Raw genomic sequence first — 10,754 nt, forward strand, 5'->3', positions numbered from 1 at the left:
TTCCTTTTTAAAAAATGTAGTGAATAAACAACTGATTCCTTCACTTATCAAATGTGGTGATTTGTGTAATTGTTCTAGTTTTGCAAGGAATGTTTTAAGAAGTTATTTCTTCCAAATTTCATGTCAAAATATTGTTTTTATAAGTGGATCCAGTTAAGATAATGCTCCTCATTTAAAATTAGATGCTAGTCAATGAAACTAAATTACAACTCTCGATATCCTCAGAAAGCTTTGAGATGCTGTGACCCTTTCATGTGAAACAATGTTTGGTTAGTTAAAACCAAGTGAGTTTCATGTAACAGAAATCCTGTTTGAACAAAAAAAGGGAAAGTAGGATCCCAAATAGTAAATTACTGATTGCACTTTATGACAATCTTTCGGGATTCCCATCCAAAGCCATCAGGGAACTTACAACTGGTACATTTTCAAGCTCCAGACCTTATATCCCACTTCCAACAAAGTTAAGAATATTAACCTTACTATAGGTCACTAATATAAACGTATTTAATTTTGACAATAATCATGTAAAACTGTATTTTCATAGGTATCTTTAAGGCTGGAAGTTATGGACAATTATAGATTCCAGGATTTACAAAAACTCTCAGGTCGGTGCCAGCCCTGCTCACACTTAGGACGACAGCGTGTTAACAATTCCTCTATAGAACTGTCCGGCACGTGTGAGTGCTGTCAGTTCTTTAGGTCAACCAGCAAATGTTTCTCACCTTGACAAGCCCAATGAGGCAAGCATGAAGTTGGGACGATCACAAAAATTACGGAACAGTTTTTTTAAATGGTTGCATGAACTTAATTACATTTTAGTTAAAACTTAGGAATTAAAACCTGGGAACTTTTGAGTTCTCCCAGGAACAAAGAGGACGTATACAGCTATTCTTGAACAGTCGAATGCCTGCTAATTCGATTGCCTAGAATTCCAGTCGTTAGCCAAGCAGTTTTCCAAATTAAGACATCCGGTCTCCTTCAATTTTCCACTTAAACCAGAACACAGAAGAATAGATTTGACCAATCAACTTCGGATAAAATTACCCATGAAAATATGACTTATGGTGTACGGAATAGTAGTTGTACAGCATATTACAAAAAATCTATGAAACTTGAGGTTTCACAGATTCACAAATTTCTAGAGAGTTACCTTAACATTCCTGATCTAGGCTATAGAAAATGGGTCACATTTTTTAAATGTGCATTTAGTATCTTCTTAACTGACTAGAAGCAAAATGTTTGCACACTTACATTTGAGTGATTTAAGGCATTCTAATAATCCATAAGCTCTGTACAGAATTGGTATTAAAAAGAAAGATGCCATGTATGATACATATTTAGGATCTATGTAGTACACAATCACAATTTAAAAAACGCACAAAAATTCTCAGTTCATATAATTTATTGCAGTTAGCACACAGTTTAAAAATTCACCAACACACCAATAGTACAAAACTAAACAGCATTATAAGTTATTCCCCCCTCAGGAAAATAAAACATACTATGATTGTCAAAGCTAGATGTCAGTCTAAGTTTTAGAACAAAGGAAGAATGTGAAACTAATAAAAGGAAAAAGCAATCACTCACAATGACCACAAAAAGAAAATCCAAAAGAAAGTCCGTTTTCTCACAGACATTGATTGTCTTCTCTAAATTAATAAAAATTATTTCAACATAAACTGTATTTAAAAAAAACTAGAAACTCTTCAAGTAACTAAAGATAATGCTCCAAGGCCATTTTCACAGCTTTTTTTGTTTGTTTGTTTGCTTTAAATGCCATTACAGCCAAATTAACACACATTTGACCAAATATTTCCAAAACAGTCCAGCAACACACAATGGAGTTTTCCATTCAGTATCTTAAGCACAAAAATAGGCTATGTTTACAGTAGTTAAGGCGATCAAATTTTAAACAAAAGCAATTAAAAAAAAAAAAAAAAGGGAAAAACAGCAAACGTTTTCCATGCTACTCCCATAGACCTTATTTGTAAGTGCAAGACAGGAAAACAAACACTGTGCAAAATGCTTTGCCCTGCGTGCTGGTCATTAAAACCACACGTTGGGCTGCAGCCTCTGCTGCCGCGATACACATAGTCTACTAACCCCCTTCCCCATGTCAATCAAGGCAGTCCAGTCCTTTCAGCCTGGGGCTTTTTCAGTCCATAGAATCTTTTCATGAGTTTGGGGGGGGGGGGGATGGGGGAGGGGCGGGAGGGAAGGAGGAAGGGAGGGAAAGGAAGAAGGGGAGAAAAAGAAAAGGGGAGCAAAAAAAGAGAATGACCTATTGTCAATTTGTGCAGTAGTTACTCTAAAAACGCTCAACTGGGTAAATGTGTACATCTAAACTTTGAGCTGGCCTGGGTTTTGTGCAATTAGAAGTTTTGTTATAAAATGCACACTGCACATGCAAATCTTTAAGCCGTTTGTAAACATTTATATTTTCCTTGTTATGTAGCGAAGTTATCAATTTGCAGCTTAAGTTTTTATTCAGCTTAACAGTTTCAACTTAAAGACAGTGGGAAAGTCAATTTAAATTATATAAAATAAAAACAGTGCATTAACGTTCTTCATAACACCAGGTTTTTTTTTTTTCCAAATGGTGCTATTTTTCTAAGGAAATTAAATAATTTTAAACTCACTCGTTAAAGTTATACAATGCAAACAAAGACAAAAAATATATTGAAACTCATGCATTTCTGTAGCGTTAATATTTACTTTTCAAGACTCAACTAAGAGCATCAACACAACCTGTCAAGTCCTTTGACACCCCCCCAGCCCATGTAATCAATTACAGTATACAATAACAGTAATTCACATTTTTCAACACACAGTTCAACACTGCTGAAGCTGCAATATCCTTTTTCATCCCAAGCAAACCTTCACAAAGACAGCGTCCCAGTGATCCCAGTGTACTTTCAGAATTTCCCTCATTGGGAACCGTCAGAAAACCAGAAGTTGCCACAGAAAGTTTTAAGTCAACTGCTTGTTTAAAAATAGATAATCCAGCATTTCAGAAATTTTCCATTTGGGTCTAAAAGCATTCAGGTTTCCAACAGCCAGAAAAGATTCATGCAATTTGAGACATATAAAGAGGCTAATAAAACTGGAGGGAATTTCTACTTAAGAAAAAAAAAGGTGGGAAAAAAAGAGAGAGCTCAAAAGACACCGCAGTGCTGACAAAATAGGCCCTAGGAAAGCATTTTGTGATAGGACGATTTGTTTCAAAGGTTCTTATTGGCTTACTTCCCCTACCCCCCTTGAAAGAAAGAAAAAACACCTCTCTATTCTCCGACTTGCTCTAAAGTTTCTTTTACCAGAATGCTAAATTAGTGAGATTCTCATGCTATTCTAAAGTGCAAAAACAAGTTAATACCCCAACCTTTCAGTTCCAGGAAACAAGACTGCTTTTAGACCGTACCACAACTATATAGAGATCTATTTATATATAGGTATATATATATTATTTATATATATATATAAAATTATTTCCAGAGTTCTTGAGAGCTATCTTCTAAGGTCCAGTCTCTGACAGCGGGCAGGCTCAGCGCCTCGCTTTTGACGGACAAGGAGTTCACCAACTCACAGTGGAACTTGCGGATGTGCCGGTACAGGTCCCCGGACTGCGTGAACCTGCGCTCGCACCACTTGCAGGCGTGCGGCTTTTCGCGCGTGTGCACCACGGCGTGGCGGCTCAGGTTGTGCGAGTACTGGAAGCTCTTGCCGCACTGGGTGCACGTGTAGGGCTTCTCGCCCGAGTGAGTCCTCTCGTGGCGCTTCAGGGTGTACATGCAGGAGAACGTCTTCCCGCACAGAGAGCAGGTGGGCACGTTGACGTCGGCGGCCGGCTTGCTGCGCAGGCCGTCCTGCTCGCGGAAGTGCGTGCTCAGGTGGATCTGCAGGATGTGCGGGCTGGGGAAGACCTTGTTGCACAGGGGGCACATGAAGATCTGGCCCGCCGGGCTCAGGATGTTGGAGACGTAGGGCAGCAGGCCGCTGTCCATGCCGCCCTCCACCTGGACCCGCTCGCCCTCGGGGGTCATCATCTCGTCGTCACTGCCTTTGTCCTCCCGCTCCAGCTCCCTCAGGACCGAGTCCTCCCTCAGCGGAGCCAGGTGGGCAGGCTCATACTGTACCCTGTTATTAGCGCTCACACTCTCTTTCACAGTGCTATGTTCCATGTCATAGTCATTAGTGCCAACATCACTCTCATCACAGGAGGCCTCTTTCTCCACCTTCACCTGCACCAGGTTGCTTCTCAGCACGTCCTGTGAAGAGAAATAAGAGCTGTTCAGATTTTCAACTCCTGAAAGGCTGGACTTGACAGACAGGTCCAGCACACAGTCAACATCTGCCGAATCCCTCACGGAGGTGACAGACCTCTGGGACAAAGACTCTGTCGAGCTGCAGGGGCTGGCTACTGCTTTTCCAGCTGCTGTGGCGTGTGGCTCTGCCTCTCCGCCAGCCTGGGGGATGCCTGCTGAGTCCGAGGGCAATCGCATCCACATGTTCCCAGGCTCGGCCGCCAAGTCCCTTTTGCTAGGCAAGATGTTCAATTTTTCATCTTCCCCTTCATCTTCATCGCTGGGCAAATCGCCTGCCATGTGGCTGCTGCCATCAGAGAGGCTCTCGACTTTGTCCGAACAACTTGAAGCATCTTCTTCCTTTTTGGTGCTGTCGGCCTCTGTGGTGGCTTTCTCTTTCAGCTTCTTTTTGCAGACTTTGACAATGTCATACATGTGGAGATAACTGGCAGCTGCTAGCACGTCTTCAATGGGCAAGTCTTTGAACTGGAGTTTCCCTTCATACATGAATTCAAGCAGGAGAGCGAAGGCTGGGGCTGTAACAATGTCGCTGTTCAGATGAACAATGTCTCTTTTGTCCAGCTGGTCCTTGTAAAAGAGGTGGAAATACATGCTGCATGAAGCCAGTACAGCTCGGTGCGCTCGGAACTGGGCATCTCCCACCAGAACAGTGCAGTCACAAAGAAAACCCTGATGTCTCTGCTCGCTCAGACACTGCAGCAAATGTCTACTATGGTCTGGAAACTCCATACTGTCTTCATAACCTGGGAAGAGAGAAATTTCTCATGAGAGCCTGCTTAGGAACAACTTTTCAAGGCTCTAGTCCCCATTAAAAAAAAAAAAAAAAAAATCAGCTTGGGCCACGGAGGTACATGTCCCTGAATTTTAATCAGGCTAATGACCCAAGCACTACCAAATCACACACACAAAACCAAATGCAAGAAGAAAAATGTACACTTTTGAAACTTCTTACCCCAGCCAAACAGTCTCTGATGCATCTCCACCTTCCTTGAACTTTTAGTCAAGTTTTAAAAGCGTTAATTTCAGTACGGTCTCTTACTGAGAGTAAGAATTTAGGTCTCTTTCAGAAGAAATTTAATTAACTCTAATCATCAAATTATGTCCTACAAAACCTACAAAATAGCTTTAATTTCAAAGGGAACAACTCAAATAATGAACAAAGAAAAGTCCCAAACACATTCTGGAAGATTCAGAAAACTTGTTCAACCATCCTTTTTTATTTTATTACTTTTGATACTTGACTGCACTTAGCAAGCACAATTTAAACGCACATTTGGCTGAATCAAGAAAAAAAAAATGAAATCGCATAATTAGTCCAGAAATTAGCAAACAACTTACTTTTAAAGTCAGAGTGTTAAAACAACAAAAGCCCTGTGTATAAAAACAGATGTTAATGCCTAAAGATTTGCAGGTATAGCACACATGTATGAGATCAGAAGGAACTACACCAACAGATGGAAAAGATCATCTTTACTATGAACAAATCCAAATTTTTTTTAATGAATTGAGAAAAAGAAATGGTTATATTTCTTTGTAAAATCTGTACATCTAGAATATTAAGAACCAGAAGGGCTGAACTCTGAAAATTCTCATCTAAACTTTGATCTGTTGCAAAGCAAAATGAGTTCCATATTAAAATTAATGCAAACTTTTAAATAAAGGCATATTACATTCAAATGAAACTCAAAAGCTTTACAGGTTCAACATACAAAAAAAGAAAAAAAAGTCTTGCTAGTAAAAGAGAAACTATTCTTTTGACCCTGCCATACCTCAGTCAACAGAAAATACTTTGTTTCAACATAATTTGATATATTTTGTTTTCCCACTAGCTTTTATTCTTTCAAATATGCACTGTTGCCCTTATTTTCTGGTGAAAGAGAGTAAAATGGAGGCAGGAGAGACGCATATGTACAAAGGGTCAAAATTCAACCACAAAATTCAACTCCTTAAACCTGACTTCCCCTTTCCTATGACCAGAAGCAAAGTTCCACACCATCCATCTCAAAAAGTGCATTTGGGGAATGGATACATATTAATTTAATATTTAAAAATTACTTCCCTGCTTCTTCTACACTTTGCCCAAGATGGGCTAAAACTTTCAGCCTAACCCAATACATTCTGCAAGATGCCACTGCTAGAATAAACCAAGATTTACAATACAATCACTTTAAGTGCCCCACAGCTAACATCAATCCTAATCCTTCAGAGGGCTAAAAATAAAGATTGGAGGGCAGCTCACAAGGTAGCCGTGATCAAATTAGGAGGCTGAGAGGACAGAGAGGGACGAAGAAGGAAGCTTATAAACATCTGATCCAGCTGACTGTGGCCATATGGCAGCTGCTGCCCAGATAAAGAGATTAAGAATAGAGGAGTGCGATTACAGCTGTCTGGCCAATTCAGGCAGCTCAAATCTACAAGTTCTAAATTAGTCGCTAACACAAAAACTCCTGCAAATAATTATCGTTATGCTGAAATAAAAGATCTCTTAAATATATATTTGAAAGAGAAATGAGGAAACCAGTCAAACTATTCTCCTGGGGACAAAAGTTGTTTTTTTTTTTTCTTTTAAAAAAACCTTCGGTTATAAAAGCACTACAGCTGTATGTTGCAGTAGTGCTGCCGAATGTTTTGAAGAATAAAGTTTCACAGTGGAATTAATTACACAACAATCTAGCTTCTTAACTAGAAAAATCTTCTCATGTAAGTTTGAATGCTGGATTCCAAACAGTTTACTATTTCTCACCACCCCCCCCGACTCCAAAAGCAAAAGAAATCTAAATAGCAGTGAACAACAACAACAAAAAAAGGATTTTAATCCAAAGTGATCTCAAAAAGCAATATTTCAAAGCCTTTCTTAACATTTCAAAACTTGAAATATTTCTGTATATTAAAGTTATTTACCCGATCGAGCAAAAGGGATAAAAATTAAAACTAAACAAGCCCAAGACTCTCAACTCCAGTAAGATGTTCATTTAATACTCAAGTTCATATTTTATTCTTAAACTGGATTAGAAAAGTAATGTGATTTTTTTAAATTAAATAAACACCAAAACAGAAATATGCTCAATCTAATCTCTTGCTACTCCTACCTTTAGGACACATAAACCTGATTAAGTCCTTTCCTCTGAGTCTTGCTGGCTCCAGGTCTGTTACATCGGTGGAAAAAAAGCAGACTAAGAGACAGATGCAAAGTGGAGATGATGTTAGAGAGGAATGAGATACCTTCTCCACCACAGATCCGCACACACTAACTCCCTGTCTGTGTGTTAGAATAAAAGGCTGAGGGATGGCAGGCTGTCAGCTGCTCTGACATCATGTTCAGATGGAAATGCTACCTCCAGCTGTGCTCCTTTTAATGCCATATGCTACTCCTCTACACTCCTGCCACCAGCTTTTTCTTAGGAGAACTTTTCTCTTCTGTTAGTATAAACAAAATACTTCAAAGTCTCCCTTTTTTTCCAAACTTTCTAACAGAAGAAATTGAAAAACTCAGCATATGGAGTTCTACTGTATTTATGGAATAGCAACACTTCTGTCTTAAGTTGGTGGACTGGCTTACATACTGACAGCACACTCAAGCCACGGTGCTATTCAGGAAATCCAGATTCACTTTTATTCAACTCCAACGTTTAGTTTCAAAGGCAGCTTAGGGATATTTTTAAACCAACCCATTTGACATCTCCAGTCCCATTTCAACATTATTACGGCACTTCAATTTTTTTTTTTTCTGCTGAGATAATGGTATACATGTCTCAGAACGTTGGAAGACTATTCAGAACTACTACTTCAACCTGGTTCACCTTATTATTTCAACTCTTATATAACTACTTATCTAAAACTACCTTCTCAGTAAAATTTCTCACCCTGCCAGTTAATGCAAATTTCAACTCTCAATATCAACAAGCTGAAACTGCACTTTCTGAAATCCTGGAAAGTACTTCAGTTCAATGAGGCAAATTAATAAACAAATACAACCTGCTACAGCCACTTAAAATGAATGCTCCATCTGCGTATCTGATCCGACTTTCTGCTCAGAAAGAGAACTTGGTCTTCCCCTTGATCTGTGTCCCATAACAATCTTTTTTTGGGTCACTCTGTAATGTTCATGATCACAAGAAAACCTTTCAGGGAGAAAGGGGGAAGGGGTGTGGGAAGCCAGGTCTAGCAAGTTGGGGAACTTTTTAGTTAGAGTTGCGGGTCTTTTCGAATGGCTGATGAAGTTGTAATGTAACCCGGGCTGGCCTGACCAGTGCCCTGCAAGGGGCTGCGACATCTGTGAATGTCGAAGTCTCCACAGACTCTTGTGGGAGTGAGGAGCAGAAAAGGCGCTGGGGCCTGAGGCGCAAGTGTCACAGTCCTGGTGATAACCACTCCGTTCTCATTAGAAAACCATGGCCAAGAGTTAAATAAAGAGTAACAAAGACCAAGGTCTCTATCCTGTGCTTCTTGCTTTCCCAAAGTCGCAAACCCAACTTTCTCTAACTTCGCGATGAATGACATAATTATGAATGCCTATTTCAGGAGGCACTCTTTGGGGATAAATTCCTTCTCAGCCACACCACCTATTCTGTACAAATGCCCTCGCCTCATTCCAATATATCAGACATTAATCACCCCATTTACCCAGTGGGGTGGGGGGCGAGTGACAGATTAATGAGCCCGGAGCACCGCAATGGGCCAGCGACTCCCACTCCACAAATCAACCCCTTTGCGCCTCGCAGCCTCAGGTCCGGAGAGGTTTTGTGAGGTTGGGTTTTGTTTTTCAAGGAGGTGGGGGTGGGGGTGCGGAGCAGGGAGGGGGGAAGAAATGAAAATCTTTACGTAGTTGGCTGTGCATAAAACACTAGGGGAAAGAGGAAGGTTAAACCACAGGGAAGGAGGTGGAGGGCGTAGAGCCGGTGCAGCAGGAAAACACCTTAAACAACAGACGAGAAAACAGACCCGGGTCACGGCAACAACAAAAGAAAAGTCGTAAGAAGCCGGGGGAGGGTGGCTGCTACCGCTTCCCTGCCGCCGCGGCGCGAGCCCCCGGCAACTGCCCCGGCCCGGGAGGGGCCTCCCCGCGGGCGCCGCCGCAGCTGCAAGGGTCCCCGGAGCCACGGCCGTCCCGGCGCCGTGCAGCTGCACCGCTCCCAAGCCCCCGCCCCGCGCCCCCCGCCCCCGAGAGGCGCCGCCGCAGCTGCACCGGCCGGAGCGCGCCCCGCGCCGCAGCTGCACCGGCCGCACCCCGCCCGACCCGCAGCTGCGGCGGCCCGGCCCCGCACCCGGCCCCCGCCGCTGCGGCGCCCCCCGCCACCCCTAGCTCCACCCGCACAAACTAACTCCACTCGCGGGGCCCGGTCGCCCGCCCGCCTGCCCGCACTGCCCCGCCGGCCGGGGCCGCACAGCCGGCGCCCCGCCCTCCAGGGCCCGGAGGGGGCGCCGGGTCGGGGCCGGGGGCCGGCGCCGGGACTCACACGGAGCGGCCCTAAGTCACCGCGTCCCCGCCGCCGCCGCGTCCTCCGCCTCCCGGCCGCCGCCGCCGCCGGACTTGGTGGGCTTCCTCCTCCGCGGGTCCCCCTCCCTCCCTCCCGGCCCCCCCCGCCCCCCAATCCCGGCTCCGTCGCCCGCTCCCCCTGCCCCCTCCCTCCCGCCCACCCACCCCCGCTGGCAGCCGGAGGAGCGCGGCGGAGCGAAGAGGCCCCACTCTCAACGGCTCCCCATGGCAGCAGCCCAGCGGCGGCCGCAGCCTGCCAGACACAGCGAGGGAGCGAGCGAGCGAGGAGCGAGCGAGGAGCCCGGGCCGGGGGGCAGGGGGGGGGCGGGGGGAGGGGCGGGGGGACGCACCACGCACGCACGCGGCGGCGCCGGCCAGATGTTCCCCCCCCCGCCGCCCTCCCTCCCGGCGCTGGGCTGCTGCGATTGACCGAAAGCGGCCGGACCGGGTTCCCCGCCCGCCCCCAGCACGCAGTCTCCTCCAATAGGAGGGCGGCTTTTCCGGGAGGCGGAGGCAGTGGCGGGCAATCGTAGGACTGACAAGAGGGCCCAGCCAATGGGAGGGGCGAACCGGAGCTGCCGCTCGCGCGTGCCAATCGCAGGCAGAAACTGTTGGGGTGGGCGGGCCCGAGCGGGCGGGGCTGGTAGCCAGGCGGTGCGGGCGGAGTCGGCGGGAGGGCGCAGCGGCGGTGGCGGCAGCGGCGCCCCTCTGGGGGACTTGGCCGTGAGAAAGTGAAAGGAGCCCGCGGGCGGCGGCGACAGCTGCGCTGGGAGGGGCTTGTTTCCAGGCTAGGAGGCCTCGCGCGCTCTGGGGGTGCGGAGCGAGCTTTTCGGTGTGCGCCGTGACAACCATAAATACAGTTTTGAACGTGGTGGGGCTGGGCTGCTCGAAGTTGCGGAGGTATCCGCCGAGGCAGAGCACCCGGGACACACATGACCTGAGTCCGGCATTAGGTG

At 45.4% G+C, this 10,754-nt stretch overlaps 1 protein-coding gene across 5 annotated transcripts; it reads right to left on the minus strand.

Annotated features, from left to right (window-relative positions):
* Window positions 1–1,384: 1,384 nt before the first annotated feature.
* On the minus strand, window positions 1,385–10,167 carry ZBTB18 (zinc finger and BTB domain containing 18). 5 transcript variants are annotated; one of them, XM_057529185.1, is made up of 4 exons: window positions 9,779–9,899; window positions 8,298–8,416; window positions 7,412–7,495; window positions 1,385–5,065 (listed from the first exon to the last, which is right to left on the minus strand). In XM_057529185.1, the coding sequence occupies exons 3-4, from the start codon at window positions 7,422–7,424 to the stop codon at window positions 3,483–3,485; spliced, it is 1,596 nt and encodes a 531-aa protein (XP_057385168.1). In that variant the 5' UTR covers window positions 7,425–7,495; window positions 8,298–8,416; window positions 9,779–9,899; the 3' UTR covers window positions 1,385–3,482. The 5 variants fall into 5 exon arrangements, with proteins under 5 accessions (XP_057385168.1, XP_057385172.1, XP_057385180.1 ...); XM_057529189.1 differs by lacking the exon at window positions 8,298–8,416; XM_057529197.1 differs by lacking the exons at window positions 7,412–7,495; window positions 8,298–8,416; window positions 9,779–9,899 and adding an exon at window positions 10,149–10,167.
* Between the last annotated feature and the right edge of the window lie 587 nt (window positions 10,168–10,754).

Source organism: Balaenoptera acutorostrata, chromosome 1, assembly GCF_949987535.1.
Source record: "Balaenoptera acutorostrata chromosome 1, mBalAcu1.1, whole genome shotgun sequence".
Taxonomy (NCBI): Eukaryota; Metazoa; Chordata; class Mammalia; order Artiodactyla; family Balaenopteridae; genus Balaenoptera; species Balaenoptera acutorostrata.